Raw genomic sequence first — 23802 nt, 5'->3', positions numbered from 1 at the left:
TCTTTTCTAGGTTCATCGATATTGAATCAATCGAACGCACTTCTAACACTTGTTCCACTTTTGGAAGACCTGCGTTATATCACGGATCTCGATTTTTCATATATAAATGTAACTAACGTATCTCCTTCGTAAAGGGTTTCTCCATAATGCCCATGGACGTTGCTCCGAGTCGCCAAATAAGGCTTAGCCGATCTTATTACTATAGAATCAGCTTGAACAATAAAAACTTGACCCGATTTTAGGCGTGGTCCGCTTTTGGCTATACATACATTTTCACAAATAAAGCGCCCAAGACTAATTATTGTGGACGTTTCTTCACAATAATTATGATGATAATGATGATGGGGAAAATACCAATTCAAATTGATTTGCATTCAAAAGATGTTACGGCATGGATCGAAATTATAAATTCTCCCATTTTCACTATTAAATAATAGTTAAGTACTTGAAAAGCTGTTTTTAAATTGTCAAGCTCAAAATATTTCGCTACTGAGGTCGATTATGAGTTATTAAAGGGTAAAATGATGAATAAAAATTCGCAATTTTGGGGGCTGTTCCTAAAGGACCCAATAAATTCTTAATTGGAATTAGAGGATCTTTTTTAATTGATTTTCCCTTTTTATTCTTTTAATTACCTAATGACCAAAATGTCATTAGAGTTTCTCTTTCCAATTTTTTTCTATGCATGTCCATTTTTGTCTAAAATTTTAAAAATCGGTCAAATTGCTAATTAGGACCTTCTAATTCATAATCTAATGCAATCCCATGCTTAAAGCTTCTAGAATATAAGTTATGCAATTATTCAATTTGGTCCATAAAATGCAATTAAAAACTTTATGCATAGAATTTCTTCATGAAACTTTCACACAAGCATGCATTCATAACATAAACATCATAGTAATCATAAAATAGTTATTTCTATCTTGAATTTGTGGTCTCAAAACCACTGTTCTGACTAGGCCCTAATTCGAGATGTTACATAATCCTTAACCTAAGAGTGGAAATTCCTATCCCTCTCACATGATTTACTTATCGTGTGCAACGTCATTGAGCAACCTTTGGTGGCTTTTCATGATGGATCCTGGCTTGTGATCCTCGGATAATTTTCCTTCTTACATCTTTCTAAGTAGGCCAACTCTCCCACAACCTATATTCCTCTAATTCTTATTGGGTCATCGCCCATGCCTGGTCGACTTTCACCTCTATCCTTACCGCTTTCATCATTTTTTACGGATTCCTCATGACCCACTTGCCACACTTACACTTTTTCTTAACTCTTCTTCCACATGTGTGGTTTTTCATGCTTGGCACACTGGCAGTATGCCCCGCGCTTGTGGTCTAGGCGGACTCTATGGGTTGCCATAGCCGAGTTATGGTCTTACACCCTTCTTACCCCGTTTCCCTTGTTCTATCAAACTTACCCCGTGTTTTGTCTCGATAGACTATCTCTGTATTTCTTGTCCCAATGGACTATCTTTGTTTTATGTTTATTGTCCCAATGTGTTTTCTCTATTTTTTGTTTACTATCCTAGTGAACTTTTTTCTATTTTGTGTCTACTGTCCCAGCGAACTTTCTCTGTGGATGTTATGGAGTCTTTCATCCATGGTCTTACACCAATCTGCCATCCTAGCATACTATCATATAATGCCATGGAAGCTTTCATCCATGGTCTTACGCATTATATATGGTCATCATAGCAACTTTCATCTATGGTCTTACACCTTATACCTTATACATTGTACCACGCTATCATGGTGTCTTTCATCCATGCTCTTATACTACATAACTCATACGAGACTTCCTTAGCTTATTTCATATATGGTCTTACGCCATATACCGTCATCATAGTGTTGCCCTAAAGGACCAGTCAATATCGCTGTTGCGGTAAATGTATTTCCATGGTTTCATTTCCCGAATCCTCCTCCCATTACCTCCGGCATGTTTATCTCATATATGTATAACATGTTATGGCAATTTTATAATATTCACATTCAATTATTCAAAAGAGTCAACAAAAAATTTTTTATTCTCCATAGTTTTTCTTTTAAGGAAAAAACCAAATATGCGAATGAAAACCGTGTACCAGGTAGGTTTCCAGGAAAGGGAGGTAAGTCCACTTAAAAACCAAGCCTTTCCTTGCCAGATCCAATCCTAAACATGCACCTTCTCATTACCACACTTCTTATAGTAATTGAATAACCTAAAAGAGTGAATAGAACAATATAACACATGTATTTTGTCATTACCAAACTTCTTATCTTTAATAGATCAATTGTGGATCATCTCATACATATATATCATAAAAAATTTATTAAACAGATATATAAAAAAATGAGTAATAAAATAAAATTGTCAGCCAATGTTTCAATTGTTCTATTTCTAGAAAACAAATGAAAAACCAAAAAAAAAAATACATAGTTTTTTGCCACAAGGCATTCCTTTTGTCACCAACCGCCATCGCTCCATCTTCTCCTTGCCATGTACTCCTTTTTGAAAAAATTACATTTATGTCCTATGTCCATTTTCAACTCACAAGAATTTTATAAATAAAAAATAATCTTACGTGGAGATGATAGTCCGCGGCCTATTTCTTAATAACCACAACCTTGGTAAAAATAATAATTATATAAAAATTATAGAGAATATTGCATTAATTCACATACATTCCCCCAAATTTGCAAATAATTACAATAATGTCACATCTTCTCAAATATTAATCAAATAATATAAAGAGAGAGATTCGATCTCAGTTTACACCAAAAACATAACACAACCCGGCGCTCTAATACCAATTTTTGGAAAAAATCTGATTTGAAAATGATTTTCTTGTACAGTGAAAAACTAAAATTTTGAAAATTGACCTGATTTGCGACATTTATAGCAATAAATCTTAATTGAATTTGTATATGTGTTTTTGGCTTGACGGATGTTCATTGTTCTCGGCTTTCAAACAAACGATCTTCTCCATTTTTCTCGTACCACGAACTATTTCGAGTGTGGACTCGAACTAATTGAATTGAATCACAAAACTAGAAAGAATTTTATCTTCTTTTGGGGTGAAAACAAAAATTCTCTCTTCTTAATAGAAACCAGTAGAATTGTTATATCAGAAAAGTATATATAATAGTTGAGAATAAATTCTCTCTATTTTTTGGCAGAATAACAATTTATCAAAATTGTGTTAATAGCTCTACCAGTACTATCTATATATAAGAAGAGAAGGTAGAACCCTTGTGAATTGTAATGGTTTATTTCAAATAGAAAAACAATATCCTACTTAGAATAGGACTAGGGTGGATGACACATCCTAATATTCCTGATAGGGTTGCGACCCCCTTCATGTCCATGAAGAGTTTTTGGACATCTCTCAAATCGAATCCAATTATGTATGCCTTTTGACCAAATACTTTTACTTTGATCCAACATGAATCAATTTTTCTACTTTAATACTTGTATATAAAACAATTTTCTCATCCTTATTTTACCTTCAGGAAAATTTTGACAATTTTATCCCTAGTAAAAATTTAAGAAAATATGTTCAATATTTTACACCTCAATATGTTCGCTATGACCGAATGGTTTATTTTCATTTTTGGACTTTAAAACAGCCTAAAAATATAAACTCATTCTTCCGATCATTTTTTTAAGTAATTCATATAAGATTGCAAATGAATCATTTCTATTTCCAATTTCATTTCCATTTTCATATTTGGAAACCTACATTAATTTCCAAATGATTCCATTTCATCATTTTGGAGAAAACCATAACTATTCCTGAATGTTTCCCATTTCTCTTTTCATATTTATTCAATTCATTTCGATTCAAACACGCAATCATTTCTGGTTTCAGCGAGCTAGAGAAGGGACCTATTGAACATATGTAGTTGAAACTCAAATGATTTATAATTAAGTTCTGAATTTTCGCCTACTAATTATAAACTCATTTAGTCACAAAACCATTCCACTATAGTATCGTGACTGAGCTCTCCCTAATGATATAACATTACGAAAACAACTATTAGTGCTTCTCCAATTACCTTGTCATAATTGTGTTTCCCTCAAAGGATATCTTTGATTTCTTTGGGATAGTATTTATTCTTTCAATATGATTCTATTTTATCTTATAGTAATAATTACATCTTTCTTCATGAAAAGTAAACCACTATCAAATAATGATTAAGTCATCCACCACAAAGACGGACGACCCGTAGCCATGTTTACTTTTCATCAACCATGTAATGTTAATGAAAGGATATCATTTTTCCATGTTTTGGGCTATAAATTCCACTGTTATGAATAACATTACACACTAAAGAAGTCGTACACCCAATGCACCAACTTTCAGTTCCTTATCTATTTGAACTCAGGTTTTTAATTACATTAAAGCGTATGAGTCATGCATAAATAGTCCGCTATCTACTCAGGATTTAAGTATGCTGCACTATGAACGTCACAAGTGAATAAATCCATAAACAAATTTAAGATCTATTCTGCTTGGGTCCTATCCAATGTATTATTAGTTTGGTCGGTCACACTATGTCTCTATCTTCTAGAGTCATCCGCTCCGATGCCCAAGGCAAAACATCTCTCCAATTGCACTTGATAGATGACATATTAGTGTTTTAATTAGTTTGCTCATTTCTGATTACACTATGGACATGTTTAAGTTCGTCTACTAATACAAGTTGTCTTTCCGTACTACGACCTGACCACATAATGTCGCTTAGTACTAGTTCAACATTTAGACAACCAATGAGCAACATTTGCTTCCATTTTATTTTTACGTCCAAAACCATATGATGAAAATTATATAAAGTATATTAATTTAATCAATGATTTCTTTTATTAACAAATTTGTTTGAAAAAATTACAAATTTACAAACGAATTTACTACACTTAGGGCATCAAATAAACCAAGACATTCATATAATAAAGAGGTTTCAAACCATCGATGCACTTGTGCAAAGAAATTTAGGCACTAGTCCAACATCATAGGTGGGAATAATTTTGTATAGCCTCAATAGAACCCATGTTGTGCAAGAATTCTATGCATCATTTAGAGATCAAGAGACTAGGCGATTATTATATTAAAGTTCGGGGAATAGAAGTGCATGTCACCTCTAGAACAATTTGTGAACACTATAATGCTCCATAATATGCTTTTGATTTTATTGAAAACACTGATTTAACATATTTTAATAATATATATATGGACAATATAGTAAACTACTTAACCGAAGGTAGGGATGAATGGAAACACCACCCCAACACTGATGTACCCACTTCTTTTAATCAAGTAATTATGTTTCTCATCGCAAAGATGTGAATGTAATTTTTATGCACCCAAATTGCTCCTGCTTTAAACGTGTCGAACGTAAATACTTTTCGAGCTATATTGTTGTATGTTATTTTGCAGAAAAAGCAAGTATGTATTGGGACATGGATATACCATTACATGATACTGTGCATAAGTGGCCAGAAAGTCGGGGTTTTCTTCCTTCACTTAGTGATCTGGTATAAACATAGAGCCAAAAAGCCAACCTTACTTATTGACCTTTAGTACCTATATAACATAGAGCCAAAAAGCCAACCTTGCTTATTGACCTTTAGTACCTATATTTGAGTCAAAAATCACTTATTGAGGAACCTTACTACAAAACCCAAAGCCAAAACATGAATTGCACTTATCTTTTTTCCTTGGTTCTGAACTGCATGAACTTAGACGTCAGGCCATACGTATTGAAGGATAGGTAGAGACATAATGGTGGTTCTGAAAAAATAGAGTGAAATATAAAAAAACAGTATGATATAGTAATTATAGGTCAAGAAAAAGTGTGAAAACAAAAAAAAAAGTCAAATGAGATGAAAAAGTACTTATTCAATCAAAAAGCATTATGAATGAGAAAATAGTTAAAAGTCAATGTGATAAAAAAAAACTAAGTCACAAAAATAGAAAAAAAACTCAGTCATTGGTGCACCAAAACTCATTAAGCAAACTGTAGTTGTTATTATTATACTATGACTTCCTACATGGATAAATAAGAAATGTGAGAGAATGAGAGATAAGGCGATGACAGGGAAATAGTCACTAAAGGGAGTGAATAGGGAACAACACGATGTGCCAAACTTATTCTGTGCTTAGAAAACAATTTTGATGCACCCTATTCTTGAATTTCACACAACTTAAGCCTCAAAACGTTACAAGTCGAAAAGTCTTATGTGACTTAAATAAATCTATTTGTGGATGGAAATTGTGTTAAGTGAATGTAACAATAGTTATTGATATCCTGCTAGTATACTTGAAATCCCTATGTAATTTTCTTGATGGATTAATATATTTGATAATCCTTTTACTTATATGCTTTTTAATATAATGAACTTAAGTGTTTGAGGTTGATAGTGGTAAGCCATTTACATATCATTCTAGAATTATATGTACTTACGATTACCCCTATTTGCTTCACTCCTAAACTAATCTTTGTATCATATTTGCTCAAGGGTCGTCATTTACTTTATGTTTTTCTTACTTAAGGATAAGTAATTACTTAAGTGTGGGGGAGTTTGATCTACCGCAATTCGTTGTAGTTGATTAAACTACTTGTTGTACTTAATGATCTCGTAGGAAAACAATTTTGTTATATTTTCATTTAGTTTTTACTTTCAGTTTTCAGGTAATAAAATGAGTAAATTCAGCAATTTATATGACATTGTGGGCCAAGGAAAGTCTAAAGGTAGACTAATATGTTTGGTGAGTGTGAAAGATATTATTCGAAGGCATAAAGACAATGAACTGACTACGATGTTGCAATACGGAGCTTGAATGTCGCAACACAGCAAATAAAGCACCAAAGAAGCAATCTGCCATCAGTGTCGCAACACAACCATAGAGTGTCGAGACACAACCCTGATGATACACCCTAAGGAGTAAACTGCCATTAGTGTCATGAAACAGGCCACAGGTTGTTGCGACTCGAACATGACGAGGTCTCTTAATGGACAAAAGGTGTTTCCGTTCACACAATGAACTTTAGCAAGAAATAGTCAATCATTTTAAGTCAAGGACTAGTGGCTTGACATCAAATGTAGTAGTTATTTTAGGTCATTTCTACACTTACGAACTTATTTTCTAGGCATTCTATACTTAATTATTGCATTTTCGATATTAATAGGTTAAGAATGGAAATTAATATTTTTACGCAGTTTTTGCTATTTCGATGACCCATAAGACCGACTCAAGTCTCGTGAGCGAGTAATGGGCTAATTAAGTGTGTAGGATGCCAATTTAGATCCAAGAATACAAGGAGCTTCCTTTCGTCACGACAACATGATAAATATGGGAGAGCATTCATGATGGTGATGTCATGATGAGGAGACTTCCCACATCACGACAACGCGACGATGGCAAGCTAAGATATTGTTGATTCTTTGGACGACACTTTTGGGGATATTTCCATGTTTGGATCCTAGCACTTATCAAGATATAATATTGATTGGTATCTAAATGTATCTAGGGTTAAGTGATCACCAAATAGCTCGTTGCCTATATAAGCAACCTTAAAGTCACCGGAATTGTTTGTAAATGTAGACAGACGATTTTTCCTATTCAATTTTCTTTGTATTTTCTTTTTATGTTCGTATAGTCAGAACTTTTCTGTGACAGCCCTAATTTAGCCCTAGTCGGAAAGTGGTTTCGGGATCACAAAACCGAGTCACAGAAATAATTAGATGTTATATTTTGTGTTTAATATAAGTGAAAGTGCATGCGTGAAAATTTCGTGCTTTGATTTTGTCAATTGTATGTGAAAGTTATTAGAAAGGACTTATGTGTGAAACTTTGGAAATGTGATAGGCTAAATTGTAGTGGGCAAATAATGCATGGTGGAAAAAAATGTGGACTTGCATGTCAAATTCCCCACTTTAGAGGAAGTGGCCGGCCATGATGGTATGGGATACAAAATATATGCATTTTGTATTAATATTATAATGACTACATGGTTTTATAATAGGAAATAAGTATTAAAAAAAAAGAAGAAAAGGGTGAAAAGAACAAGGTTGTCCATCCTTGTTCTTGATAGCCGAAAGTTAGAGAAAAAAAAAAGGGAGGAGAGAATTTTTCAGCTGGAATTTCTTTGTTCATTGGAAGGGTGAGGTGAGGGGATAGCTTATTGCATGTTTGCTTTAGGGGCTGATTTCCTCAAGAAACTTGCTAAGGGAAAGGGAGAATGTAGTAGGAAGAAAGGGAAGGAGCTTGCACAAGGCTAGGCTCGGAATGGGATTCGACTGGTACGTTGCTATTCTTTTGGCTGGTAAGTGAAATGAAATAAAATTTGATGATTTTGGATTATTGAGTAAGTTGTTATAGCATGCAAACCCCATGCATGATTCTCGGTTTTCGGCTTGAGTTTATGAGATGAATAGTTGGGTTGTTGATGACCAAAATCATGTGTTTTGTGGTGAGCAAATATGAATTTTTGTTGCTGCCTTAATGACCAAAATTTTGGGTTTTTATATTGTTCAAACAAGAATTATGCTGTTCAAATATGAATTTCTATTGTTGTTTTATGACCTAAATGATTATTTCCATGCTGTTGCCGTAAGGTACTTAAACCTTTACACTTTCGGTTTTATCTTTAAATTTACTAGCAAACATGATAAATTTTTGCATGAAGGAAATGGTTGTTGTTTCATGTTCTTTTGATGAAAAATGGAAGATAGGTGAAGTTATAGGTATGTGATGATTGATTTGTGATATGCATGTTTAAATAACATGCATGCAAGGTATGTGTGAAAGAGTGATTTGGAAATAAATCTGCTTGGGACAGCAGCAGTAATTTGATTTTGGAAAATCACCATAAATTGTGGGAGATGATTTAGAAGCATAATAAATTATGTAATTAAAGCTTAATGAGTCTAGTTTCTTATAAAAGAAACCGTGTAAGCAAAATAATTTCCGATAATGAGATATTTGAAGTGATGTGGGACAGGGTCAGAATGACTTCTAGATCCTCTGTTCTGTATTTATAAAATCATTATAAATTGTAAAAAAATGGTCATAAGATGAAATTTATATTCTTAGACTCCTTAATGAGTCTAGTTTCAAATGAAATAAACGAGAACATATTTTTAATTCTTTACAATGAGAAATTTGATTCGTAGTGAGGAGTGGTCAGATTAGTCAAACAATGAAACAGGGGAAACTTTAAGAAAAATATGGTATTGATTGGCCAAACCAAAAATTCTTAAAATTTTATGGATGGAATATATATGAGTCTATTTTCAGGGAAAATTAACATAATTTGATTTGGAGTTTCGTAGCTCCAGTTATAAATGATTTAGTGACTGTTGCTCAGGAAGACAGCTTGCAGTGAAATTTTGATTATGTGGTAAACATTGACAAAAATTTGTTAATGAGTTGCTTATTGATTTCTTATAAGCTTACTATGATTAGTAGGTGTGAAAGTCGAATATATTATATATATATTATATTTTGAAAGTGATGCTCGAATAGTCGAATAATGACTAGTTTAAAATCTTTGAATTGAAGCTCAAGAGCATAGAGGGGCAAAATTCGGATAAGAGAAAAGAGAAAGTAATCGAATAGCCGTTGTAATCGTTCGGCAACATTCAAGGTAAGTTCTTAAGTGTTTAAGCTTGATTCTTTTTTATATGCCTAAGAGTTAAATTAATATGGTAAAGGGAATGTATATTTTATTTAGTTAATGTGCCGAATATGTAATGATTTAAGGCTATAAGCCGATTATGGCTATTATGCCTAAGTTGAATTTGATTTGGAAATTTGATGCACTAAATGAGTGTTACAACGAATAAACTATGCCGTATATGTGCTGGTGGAGATATCACGATTTTTGATTATTGAATATCTAAAGGAAACCATGATGTGTATAAAATTATTATATTTAGTCCGTTGTGGTAGCCGAAGGTGGCTTGGTACTAAAGTGATTAAATGTGAACTTCGATGAGGTAAACTATTAAAAGTGTGGTGCTATAAGACTATGGGCTAATATGGTATGTGGATTCATTCCGTATAGTAAATTATTCAGGTACGAACAACCTAATTAAGTATATGTGAATTAAATGAATTTGATGATTGATGTGAATTGAACGTATAAGTTCAACTATGAGACCTTGTGTTAAATCGACAATCAAATTCGTTCAAATACATTAAGTTGGTCAGGTATGCAATATGTACTTATGCATGTTAAATCGATTGGAATTGAATTACGAATGTGAATTGAGAAGCATAGGTAAAAATGTCTATATGTGAGTAAGGGTAAAACCATCGTAAATTATCGATAAGGACGGACTATGTGCGGAACCATCTTATAATTTCTAATTTGAAAGGTTGTGTACGAATCAGTGAGCAATATGAACATATTAGATGAATTGTGACCTTTTGGTTCTACTGGAATTAAGTTGTGCGATAAATAATTTATGTATATGATTTATAGTCGAATGGTCACTATAGGTTAAGTTTGAATGGTGAAATGGATGTGTGATATTTATGTATGACTTTTGAACCGAAATGTAAATGATGGTGTTCATATGGAGCTTATATCCAAATGTAGCAAATGACTACTAATGTGATATATTGAATGAGATGTGTTAATATATGATTTAATATGCATGATATTTGATGTGTATTCGGGCTTAAAGACCCGCAGGCTATATGCTGGAATTATATTCGGGATAAATCCCACAGGCCTAGTGCTGGTATTATATTTGGGCCTTCGTGCCTAATAGGCTTTGTGCCGGTGATGTGTATTCGACGCCGTGCCTAGCGAGCTTTGTCTTGGTGATGTGTATTCGCCTTCGCGCTACTTGAGCTTCGTGTCAGTGATGTGTATTCAGGCCTTCGTGCCTAGCAGGCTATGATGCTGGTGGAATACTATTCGGGCCTTTGAGCCTAGCATGCTATAATGCCGGTGAGATACTATTCGGGCTTTCGAAATCGAGCCTCGAGCCTAACAGGCGAAATGCCAGTGAATGAATAAAAGTCTAAGGTTAAGGCACCTCGTATTAGACTGACAAATGAATACATTCAATACATTAAGTGAGCCAGGTACGCACTATGTACTCATATGTGAGTTCGATTTGAATGGAATCACAAGTGTACAATGTGATACATATGTGAATAAATGTTATAATTATATCTATGACCATGATACATTCGGTCAAGGTGTGAAAGTAAGTGAGAGCATTTGATTTATTTATGTTATATGAATTCAGATTAAATATTATAAGAATGCTGAATGTGCAGCATGTGCTTGTGTATATTCGGCCAAATGGTAATATATCTAGAAAATGGCCTTTTGAGAAATTGAATAATCGAAGTATAATTGCGTTTTTTTATTTGCATTGCTTAAAACTTACTAAGCTTATGAAAGCTTACTCCGTTGTTACATTCCTCTATTTTATAGATTGTTGGCTCCAGTTACTTGCTCGGGTTGGAGTTCGCCGGAGATATTATCACACTATCGAGCTCACGCTAATAAAGTAAATCCTAGTATTTCGAGTCTATGGCATGTATAGGGTTTTAATGTTTTGGATCTCGTAAGCCCATATATGGGACAGATTGCATGTGAAAAGAAAAATTTTAAATTGATTGAAATTTTTTGACACGGTTTTTGTGTGATTGACTGAGTTTAAGTCGGTAACACCTTGAACCTTGTTCCGGCGAGGGATACGGGCGAGGGATGTTACATTTTCTATTTCAATACTAAGACAATTACGAGCGAAAATTGCTCCGACATCGCTCTTCAATATATATTCATAATCTTTCTCCTATCTCTTATTCTTTTATTTATATTTTCGTTGACCTGATCAATTATCATTTATATGAATAATTGAATTGATTATTGTGCTTATTTCATATATTGTATGATTCAATTAATAAACTAATTTATTTATTAAGTAATTATTTATCTAAAATTGGGTATTTATTCAAGAGTGCTCGGTATATTAGGGAGTGACGCCCTTAATAGAATATCAAGACAAGTGGGACCAAAAGGGTATCCTGTCGTGTCTATCTTGTGCCAAGTAGTGAGATCGAGAGGGAATCTATATGCCTAGGAAGAGACCGAAAGGGTAATTTAAGTGGTAGTCCTTAGTGAAGATGAGACCAGATGAGTATTCTTAACTAAAGGTGATAAATAACTTAATTTAGGATAATTAATTATTTAATTAGATAATTAGGGATTTAATCGATCGTAGGCTAGAGGCTCGCATTGTTGACACTAGAAATAGGAAAGTTCATTAGATTAGTTTAAGTTAGTTTATTTAATTAGTTTAATCAGCATATTAATATGGATTAACACTACTAATTTGTGACTCGATTACATTAGTAATTATTTTCTGTAATTGATTTAATAATAGTTTCTCCAATCTACAATCCCTTAGGTACGATCCTCAAAATACTTAACAGTGTTTTGTTGTAAACTTTACTATATTACAATATGACTCGTACACTTGCGGACACCGCCGATTTAATTTAATATATTTTTACTATAAACGATAACACGTTTATAGACGGCCAACCAACTACTAAACCTAAGCCTATAAATAGAATTGCTGTGAACAATCTAAAAGACATCTTTCTACTTAGTTTTAACTTTACTTTCAATTGTAACTTAGAGTTCTTTCAGATGTACCTTTTATTTCAGTTTTGTTTCGTTCTTCGCAGGAACTAGATTGTAGATTTGTCAAACTCATCACGGATTATTGTTTGTAACACCCCTATCCCGTAACCGTCGCCGGAATAGGTAAGGGGCATTACCGGACTTGTAACTCATGTCAGAACAGTAAAATTTTGAACTTTTTCTTGAAATAAAGATCATTCATTTAAATAAGTACTAAGCACGACCAGGATAAAATTTAAACTTCTAAGTAAACATTCAAAAGATGCCATTTTCGCATGGCTTATATACATTAACCAAAATATTCTTCCGCCACTAGTCTATTCTATACATGCCATAAGATAATCCAAAACATAGCAGTACCAAGCAGTGGATAGTGATAGTGTGACAAGTTGCTGACGATCCCCGAGCAAAAGACCAAATTCAACAATCTATAAAACAGAGAAACATAACAACAGAGTAAGCTTTTATAAGCTTAGTAAGTCTTGAGCAAATTAAAAAAAAAAAACTCTTGAACTCAAATATAACCAATTTGTTTATTTGATTCATATATATATCATTTCATTTCATATCTATAGTTACCCTCATCGGTCAAGTCAAAATGTATATCTCCCAATATCCTATAATATTTCTCCATAACTGTATACCCACATATTCATATGGCATTTTCATATTTACTTTCCACTTTACAATCATGATTTAATTCTGATGGGTCTAACACGTACAAGTATTTATCACATACCTGACCAACCAAATTAAAGTCGATCTTACGAATTTTCATATAACCTCTTTCTAGGTATACTGCCCTTTTTTTGGCCGAATATACACAATTACGTAATACACAATAAGTAGATAAATTCTCACTTGATAGTGATCTCTTATAAACATAGGTACATTACATATTTTCACCTAACTTTTCACATTGACCAAATGCTTAATAATCATAGAAAGCAGTCTTATTGTTTTACTCACATATGCATCACATAACAACCTTGTGATTTAATTCAAATCAAGCTTAAATATAAGCTCGAATACATACTGTCCAACTTAACGCATTGAGCGTATTTATTAACAATTGTTCTTGTGAAGTCATATAATCTTACGCTTTACTCGAATCATCAACGAGACCTTTAGCTCGGATAATCCCCAAACGTAGTCATCGAGTCGTACCAGGAATATATTTCCAAGTTTCATGTACATTTAATCCCATGTTACAACATTCACATCGACTATCATATTTGTAATTCATTTGCCTCATCAAATATCTACTAAAACACACCTTTCACAATTTGTTATTCGGCCACAATATATATACACATCTCATACATATTTCACATTAGCCATTTGGCTTTACCACATATGCATGGCTCATACATATTTCACATTAGCCTTTCGACTTTACCACATATATATATCTCATATATATTTTACATTAGCCATTCGGCTTTACCACATATATATATCTTGTACATCAATTTCATCATAACAAAATTGACTAGGTATACTAGTCATTTACGGCTTATAGCCTCACTTTAATACGGATCCGGTACTTTGATTAAAATTTTAATTGATAGTTTATAAGCAACTCAAACAGTTTTATCAATGTTTACTACTTAATCACAAATTCACTACAAGCTATTTTTCCCGAACAGCAGATTACTAAATCATTTATAATCGAGCTACTGAAACTCAAATCAAGTGCCGTTAATTTTTCCCGAAAATAGACTCATATATCTTTTATCCATAAAATTTTCAGAATTTTTAGTTTGGCAAATCAATACTAGATTTTTCTTAAAGTTTTCCCTTGTTTCACTGTTTGACTAGTCGACCATTCTTCACTCTGAATCAAAATTCTCATTGTACGAAATTCAAAATATATTCTTGTTTATTTCATTTGAAACTAGACTCATTAAGGAGTCTAAGCATATAAAATTCATCTTATAACCATTTTTGTACAATTTATAATGATTTTCTAAAAAGCGAGCAGGGGATCTAGAAGTCATTTTGACCTGTCCCACATCACTTCAAATATCTTATTATAGGCAATTCTTTTTGCTTACGGTTTCTTTTATAAGAAACTAAACTCATTAAGCTTTAATTACATAATTTATTCAACTTCTAACTCATCTCCCAAAATTTATGGTGATTTTCCAAAATCACGTTCTCGCTATTGTCCTAAGCGGTTTATTACCAATTCACTCTTTCACACATACCTTGCATGCATGTTATTTAAACATGCATATCACAAATCAATCATCACATACCTATAATTTCACTTAAGCATAAACTTCGTTTCATCATTTTTAAACACAAACATTACTCAATATTATCCAGATTCACATTCGGCCATAATACACACAACATGTTAACCGATTTTCCCACTTAACATCTAATGCACATGCATACTCATAAATACACATCATCGAGTTCTCACTAAAGACATTTCATTTCTATACACATAAATCATGCATCATAATTTAAATATTTACATAATTTCATATATCCAAGACTCACCTATATTTTGTATTAAAATTTGATATCAATGTCGCGATTTTCATTTAATTTACCATACAAGATCATACAACATGATAGCTCAATTTTAAGTACATGAGTTCTTGTCCTGTTTGAAAGCAATTTAACGACTCTAGTGTATAGACGGTTTGAATATCGACACATTTAACCTACCTAAACAGAACACTCCAGTGCATTTGAACATGTTAAATTCGCATGCATTCGGACACTTAAAAATTCAACATACATTCGAACATTAAAATTTCACTAGTGACAAAGAAATAATTTTCGAGACAATTCAGTTCCTACATCCTTTCAAAAATGCTTATTTCCTTAGCTTCAACCAATAATAATGGGACATTACTAAAACTGAAATTTGAAAATGTAAATCCCAAATTAAACTGTTTTAACCTCCAAAAGTTAATAACTCTTCAAACATAAACCAAACAAGAATGCATGTTAATTTCAACCATCTTTATATTTTGCTTATTACCACAAAACAGGACATTGATTAACCAACATTTTACCTTAATTAGAGCAGCAGGATCAATTACACGTGATTTATTGCACGATAAACTACAGCAATTACATGCTGAAACTATCGACCTTCAACAAAGGGTTTCAACACCAACTTATACATTTATTTATCAACTCTTCTTCACTTCTAACACCAGTATTTTGGTAACAACTAACATGTATTAAACACAGTATAAACATGGAAATTTTTCAAAGTTTCATTGCAAGGACTTACTGAACAGCAGCTGAACCTACTCTTGAGCAGTTTCTTTCCCCTTCTTGCTGCCACCTTCAGCGAGTTTCTTAAGGAACCAGCTCCTAAGTGAGCTCAAAAATTAAACATGCAGCAGCCCTTTTCTTCCCTCTCTATTCGAACAGCCCCTTCATCTAGCAATCTCCTTAGCCGAAAATTTTAACAACCCAAGGAAATTTCTTCTCCCCCCTTTCCTAGCTACGGCAATGGAGGAATAAACCAACTTTGGTTTCTCCTCCCACTAACACATTATTTTTATTACCCATACTCTTTTATTCATCTTTAATTCATTTAATACATTTTTTATTACATATTTCTCACCACTAATAAATATAATAATATTAAATCATGCATATAATGTCCATACTTATGAGCTTGGCCGGCCACTAGCATTAAAAGTGGCAAATTGGCATGCAAACCTACTTATTTGCATCATTCAATAATTAATCACTTAAAATAAGCCACACATATATTCAAAGCTTCTCACATAAGTCCTTTTTATTTAGAAACACATTCAATTTGACAAAAATCAAAGCATTCAAATTTCACACATGCATGATCACATATTTTAGACGTAAAATATTATATTCAATTATTTCTGCGACTCGATTTAGCGGTCCCGAAACCACTTCCCGACTAGGGTCAGAATAGGGCTGTTACATTGTTCGTGATGCACTATTTATTTATATCAGGATTTTTCTCATCTTTATTCTTGATCTATTCTTAATGTTTATCTTTCAAATCAATTACATTGTATATGTTAGATCCATGGGGAACTAATCTGGTAAAGGAAATTAATGAGTGAATGTGGGATTAATTAACACTTATGTAGAGTTTCTTAACGGATCAGTTGGTTGGAAAAGGAAGAACTTAAAGCCCTAGACTTAACAACCCTAAGAAGTCATGTAGGTATCAATGAACCTAAAATCGGTATTACCTATCGTGAAAACCTTACCCTAACTCAATCTAACTTGTAGCATCTAGAGATAAATAGTTTTTTCCGACTCATTAGGTTACTGGAAGGTCGAGAAGCCCTACTAGGTTAATGACTAGCAAATTGAATAGAACCCAAAGTTAGACTTAATTGTCAACACTGAAACAAGTTAGTCTTCTATCGTTTAATCTGATAAAGTCTACAATTTGTTTTTGCATTTACTTTTATTACTTTTATAAAATATCTTTTATCACCACCTTAGAAATAATTGTAATATAATTTAATTAAAGTACTAACTAAACCTATTAGCGTAGAAGTCAATATTAATTTAATCTAGCTTCCCTTGAGTACGATACTTGATGTACTTCCAATGTTTCATTGTACAAATCTATACTATAACCTCACTCATATACTTGCGGACATCGCCTTAATTCTTATATTTAATTGCAGTATTCTCATTTCCAGTGTTGGTAAATCAGGAGGCGGTCATAGATGAATCCAACTCACCAGCAGCTTATTAATTAAAAAATTATAGGAAAAAACATTGAAATCAGCCAAAGACAAGATCAAAAGAGCAATATGAATTCTCCATGCCAGAGAACCCCAACCAAATTTTCAAAAATTTAAACTTCAAGCAAAAATACTCACGGCCAGCAAATAACCCATACCCGAAATAGCATAAGACAAAAATTTATTGAAACATTAGATTTGTTGCAGACTAAAAACTCTGCCCCTAGCAGCAATGAAAGGTTAAACAGAAAATTGAAAATCCAGATTCACCATAGGCATACCGATTGGCAAAATCTTTCCCCAATCTAAGACTGCCCACCCATGCATTTTAACTTGCAAAGGCTATCACCCCATTCAAGTGCGCGAATTTGCTTTGGCTTTGTTACTATTTCTTCTTTTCTTTTGCTTCCTCCATTCTTTTTCTTTAGGCATTTTTTAATAGGCATGAATTTTCTGTACTTCAATATTTCATCTAAAAACAAACAGGGTGTTCCATCAATTTTAGAATTGCATTAGATTGAGAACATGTTACATATGGGATGAAAAACCACCTTGGTTAGGTATATTGCTCTGACTCTTCATTTTTCTATAAATTCTACTACCAACACCTCTTTCCACTATCCAACTCTTCTCTAAACATGGATGTAACAATATGATCCTCCAAGAACCCACTAAATACATTAGTAGAAAAAAGAAAAGGAAAAAAAACTTTAGAAGACTGAATATATCCATGTTGGGCGCAAATCCATATTCGATATTCACACCATAGTTCAAATATGAGAAGCTGGAGACCAGCAGACAACACTTCTAGGGCTGCCCAGTTTTAGCTTAAAGCATACTGCATATAAACTAACCTGATTTATCGATTATAGAAAGGCTATGCCTGAAAGTTCCACATACTCTGAACACTTAGTTTTGGCGTGTGGAAGCCCTCAGCCAGATTGAAAGATGCTAAAACCTAGAAATCCAAAATTTGGAATCAGTTGCAGAAGGAAACAATCAAATCAAACTAAAGAACTTTGCATATTTCATATACAATTTAATGAAGGAAAAGAAACCATTTTTCTCTTGACAGGAGTGAAATTAACAATGTTGTCAATTTTTGAAAAGTTACCTACAGTAGAATCAAAATGGCTGTAAATGATACAACATAGTGGAAATTCCAATATATTTGGTTTTGCTTCAACATTTACAGATATCGAAATCAACCGCAGAACCTTAATCTATGTTACTTGGATTCAGGGTTAAGTGTGGATATAGATGGGTGTGTTCTGACACATGAACCAATTAAGAAAAATTGAACTATACCCCTTAACTGCTAGAGGCAGAACCTCTGAATTTGCATTTTGCTTAAATGCTCGTGGTAGAAGTATTTTTGGATATGGATACCAAGATATGACTCTCCAAGAAAGAACCCCCAAATACATGAAAAAACATAAGAAAATTGAATATACCTGTGTTGGACACATACATGTATCCGACACTTGTATGGTTATACCCAAGTCTAAGTAACAAAAGTGTCATAACAATAAATCTGGTCATTTTATTCAAAGCAACAATGCAAGAATAAAAAAGACCACTACCTTTTTGCTATATAATGTAAAATAAAATAAAATAATTGGACTGAGGTTTAAGTAAAGCCTTTAAGCAGATAACAAGAAAATTAATAAAAAAATTCAAATTTATGAAAAGGTCATTACAATGTGTTTCATGACCAACCTCTCTCCTCTGTATGTTTCTTAAGCTATTTCCAAAGACTGGGACAGGAAAAGGCGCATCAGCTATGTCATCTGGACTCTTAGTAAATGAGAAGTGTTTAACACGGGTATGACAGTCTGCTCAATTTTTTCAGTGTGTTTTCATATATTTGGAAGCTCATACCCTCATATCCATTTCCGAATAAGTTTCCAACATGAGTACTTTGAGAAAAACAAAAGCCTGGAATAACATATCCCAACAGATGGATGTAAATGTAGCCTATAAACAAAGTAGATTATAGTGGATTACGCATTAGAGATGCAACCCGATAAATATACCACTAAGGTATGCACATATGTTGCCCTATGTAGGTTGAACAACATATCCACCATTTAAATAGCGGCTGCAATGTAATTTTGAGTCTCCTTACTGTTACCGCATTTGTATCATTTTTCATGTTTGTAATGCATAAAAACAATGGGACTACAAAGATATCCACAATGAACCGGTCTAATGTTCACCTTTCCCAGAAATAGCCTGGATTCGAATCTCAGTTATATATATATATATATCCGCACAGCAATTCAAAATACCAGGATCAACATAACTCAACTCAAACCCATAAATTAAAAGTTCAAACCAAATGACATTACCTTAACTCTTCCATCTTCATTGACTAATGAGCTACACGACCACTCCACACCCAAAACTTGACTCAATGTCTCATAGTTAGCTTTAATTAAATCACCACCGAGAATTCTCCTTGACACTGCTAAGTCCCAAGATTTCTTTTCCAAATCATAGCAAGGCTCAAACGTTGTCGACCCTCTGTGCACATAACTGTACTTCAATTTGCAATTAAAAGACCCGAGCTCATGCCTTGCAGATAATTTGTTGGCTGTATCAAAGACCAAGGTCCCATCCAATACTGTCCGATGGTCGTTCCTCATGTGAGTGTAACTCCAATTTATCTGTTTTCCTTCCACCTTAAAAGTGTTCATGAACTGAAACTGAACATCCTGAGTAGAAAAAGAAAAGCCAAGGCAAATTAAGTAAAAGTCATTTTGACAAACACTTGCAATGCATAAACGAAATTATCACCTTTTTGGTGATGTCAAAGTCGATGATGAAAGAACCAGGCTTCTCAACTGACAGCAACAAGTCATCAAAGTTCAATGTGGAGCCATCGGAAAAATTTGTGTCTGAAAGCGATGCTCGGAGCTTAAGGTCTCCTGGATTAGCTGCTAGAGTTGCCGACAAGCCTTTCTTGTTGCCGTTGGTTCCTCCTATAAAAGACACTGCAGCATTCATTATCTTTACCAATTTTTTTTTTCTGTAATATTCTTTTCTGCAAATTATAAAGCTGTGAGGGGTGCGAGGGGGTTGATGAAGTCTTCCGTTGTTATTTGCTCCCCAGGCGCCAGTAATGAAATGGAAGTAGAGGTGGGCCGGGTCGGTTTTGGGTCAGGTGAAGTTTATCTATGGTATTAATATAATTTATATTTTGTTTCAGTTGAATTTAAATTGAAATATAAAGTTATTTTGTTTGAATTTGTCACATATTATTTTTAAAATAATTTAAAATATATATTTATATTATTTTAATTTTATGTTTTATAATTTTATTTTATTAAAATTTTATATTTAATTATCTTATTAACATTTTTAATGTTTACATTATATTGCTATTATATATTATTATAGATTTAATTTTTATATGTTATAAATTACATAATATATAAAAAATAATATAATATAAAATATTAAAATTTAAAAACGAGTTAGGCCGAGGAAGATTCAAAACTTAAATGCTCAAGCCCAAACTCAACCTATATTATTTTTTATCAAAATCTATTTTTAGGCCTAATATTTTTACCTAAACTTTTTCAAATTTAAACCACTTTTTTTTTCTAACTTAAGGATTGTAAATTTCTAATTCAAATAATATTTAAATTCCGGTTTAAAATTCAAGTCATGGAAGTAGTTTAATCATCCCATATATGAAAAAATTTAGAAAATAAGTAAATTCCGATCTAAGGTAACACAAATACCAAATATTATTTTTAGAGAATTGCAATGATTAAGGCCAATGTCGAAGACCTTCTCCAAGTGTGCGGCTGACAATCATCTGCTGTGGTAAGTGTAACACACAAGATACGACAACAATACAGTGTTTTATGGGTTTTAGATAACACACATATATACTATATTTGCCATGAATACAATCGATCTCTTAATTATCATTTTTTAAATAACTTTGGAAGATCTGGGAAGGATTATGTCTTCTATTCATATTAAAATATGCGTCACACAAATACTTGAAAAAAATCAGAGAAACATAAATTTTGGGAGAAAAAAGCCATCCCACCCCGCTTTAGACTTGCAGTCTTGGGGAATCATAGCGACGTTAGAATCAATAAGCATAACACTATCAATCTCCAATGAAAAAATTCACCAACATTGAAACCTGAGGCACATGGCATTTTAAACAAACACCCATACTCAACAATCAAGAAACACTTGAATCTTTCAAAACATATCAAAAAATATATAACAAAAAAACTATGATCAATATAAATAAAATAAAGAAAACATTCCATTCTTTGCTACTAGAGGAACATCTTTAGAAGGCCATAAACTAAAACAACACCATTCCTTCAACTCATTTCTCCAACTCCAACACACAAACCATTTTCACCCTAAAAACATTAGATTTCTAGAAATTAGAGTGAAAATGAACCTAATTCATAACAACTAGCACTATTGTTACAAAGTAGACAGATCCCAAGAACACTCACACGTCCTGCATTAGAGAATGTCATCATAGGCAACAATTTCTCTACCTTTAAATGGCAATTCTAACATTGAAGAACCATCATCAGTGGTTCTTGGGTTGACTATGGTTGATGCAAGCTTATTACTTCTTCCATGCCTGCTTAAAGGCACCTCAGGCCGCAAGAGCTTTGATGAAGATGTTGCCCCTTTATCGTTATTAGCATTAACCCCTATTCCGTCTCTCCATTGAGCTAAAGGATCGGTTGCCCACAAAACTTGAACCTGCAAGCAAAATCACAATTCAGAATTCAAACTTCTTGATGTTGAGCGTCAACTGCTAAGCTCTACATCTGAACTTCATCTCATTAAAAAGTAAAATTTTCAATTTAACAGACTCCTTTAGTTCAATTCAACCTCAAAGCTCTAAATTCTAACTTCAGTTCCTTGTTAAAGGTTAAAATTTCATTTCGATGAAGTTTTTAAGTTTCAATTCAACATTAAAGCTCCAAATTCTAACTCTTTTCTTTTCTTTTTTTGAAACTTCTAAATTCTAGCTTCAGTTCCTCATTATAGGATAAAACTTTAAATGTAATTCAATCTTTAAGTTTCAATTCAACCTTAAAGCTCTAAATTCTAACTTCGGTTCCTCATTAAAGGTAAAATTTTCAACTTAATTGACTCTTTTAGTTTCAATTCCACCTGAAAGCTCTAAATTCTAACTTCACTCTTTAAGCTTACAACTATAAAAGCTCTAAATTGTAAATTCAGCTCCTCATTAAAGAATTTTCAATTTGACTCTCTTAGTTTCAAATCAACCTTAAAGCTCTAATTGTAACTTGAGTTCCTCATTAAAGGATAATTAAATTTCCATTTAATTGACTCTTTTAGTTTCAATGCAACCTTAAAACTCTAAATTATAACACTTCAGTTCCTCTTTAAAGGTAAAAATTTCAAGTTAATCGACTCTCTTATTTTTAATTCAACCTTAAAGCTATCCAACTTGGTTAATTTACTCAAATTAGGATCAAAAGGAAGCACCGATTCAATTATAAAAAGTAACCAAACAAGAACTGAAAAACTAAACACAGTTAATTATATAATTACCCTTTTGGAATCAACGGTAATGCCGAAAGAGGAATCAAGGGAAGCCGCAATGGCGGACTCGGCGGATTCCTTAGAGCGGTATACAATGTAACCGACAGCATCACAATTGATGCGGATGCGAGAGATCGAACCGTAGATCTCAAACCTCGACTTCAAATCGAGCACCGAGCAATTCGGGGGAAGACCCATGACAATAACAGCCGGTGGCGGCTTTGGCTTGGCCTCATTCTCAGAAGACGGCGGAGGTGGCGGGTGAGGTGGCAGAGGACGACGCCGTTTAGAGATGGAAGCTGGGGCGTGACAGGAGAGGTAGGGTTTATCTCTCTTTCGAGACATGTTTTCAGAAAGAAAAAAAAAAGGGAAATAAATTGAGACGATAATTGAGAGCGAGAGATGGTGGAGTTAAGAGTTCGCGGGTTTTGTTCATAAATCATTCTTTCAAGTATGTGTTTGGAGATTGATAGTATCTTCGAAGTTCAAGTCAGCTTTCCAAATATAGTAAACTGTGCGGTTTAGGTTAAAAAAAAAAAAATAGCTTCAAATTCGTTTAAATGAGTCTACCTTTAGAAATATAAGAATTCACAACTAAAATTTTTCTAGGCATCAAAATAAAATGAAAGCAAACTCTGAAGAAGTAAAAAACAAACAAAAAATAAAAACTACAAAAAAGCAATAACACTCCAAGTGTTTAAGTAGATATTGTCACTATTACTCAAAAATAAAGTCAATACACATGAAAGGGAAATACCCTATTTATAGTTGAGCTTTTCATGATCCAACAGTCTAATTTAAAATACGTCAATTGTTGAGATTAAAGACAATCTACAAAGTAGAGATTCTTAAAGGA

General features: G+C 33.1%; 2 protein-coding genes across 5 annotated transcripts; both read right to left on the bottom strand.

The window, feature by feature from the left end:
- Nucleotides 1-12905: 12905 nt before the first annotated feature.
- On the bottom strand, nt 12906-20540 carry LOC108477282 (outer envelope pore protein 24A, chloroplastic-like). 4 transcript variants are annotated; one of them, XR_008282778.1, is made up of 4 exons: nt 20178-20540; nt 19730-20095; nt 17660-18336; nt 12906-13085 (listed from the first exon to the last, which is right to left on the bottom strand). XR_008282778.1 is itself a non-coding variant. In XM_053027813.1 (4 exons), exons 1-3 carry the CDS (start codon nt 20385-20387, stop codon nt 18256-18258), a joined length of 657 nt encoding a protein of 218 aa, XP_052883773.1. In that variant the 5' UTR covers nt 20388-20540; the 3' UTR covers nt 12906-13085; nt 18233-18255. The 4 variants fall into 4 exon arrangements, 2 of the variants coding, with proteins under 2 accessions (XP_052883773.1, XP_052883774.1); XM_053027813.1 differs by having other exon boundaries at nt 18233-18336; XM_053027814.1 differs by having other exon boundaries at nt 18279-18336.
- A 1018-nt stretch (nt 20541-21558) lies between these two features.
- Nucleotides 21559-23475, bottom strand: LOC108477303 (uncharacterized protein At1g27050). The gene is made up of 2 exons (XM_017779805.2): nt 22956-23475; nt 21559-22133 (listed from the first exon to the last, which is right to left on the bottom strand). Exons 1-2 carry the CDS (start codon nt 23289-23291, stop codon nt 21885-21887), a joined length of 585 nt encoding a protein of 194 aa, XP_017635294.1. The 5' UTR covers nt 23292-23475; the 3' UTR covers nt 21559-21884.
- Between the last annotated feature and the right edge of the window lie 327 nt (nt 23476-23802).

Source organism: Gossypium arboreum, chromosome 5 (genome assembly GCF_025698485.1).
Source record: "Gossypium arboreum isolate Shixiya-1 chromosome 5, ASM2569848v2, whole genome shotgun sequence".
Classification (NCBI taxonomy): Eukaryota; Viridiplantae; Streptophyta; class Magnoliopsida; order Malvales; family Malvaceae; genus Gossypium; species Gossypium arboreum.
Note: the sequence above shows the minus strand (reverse complement) of the source record. Positions and strands in the feature narration are given on the sequence as shown.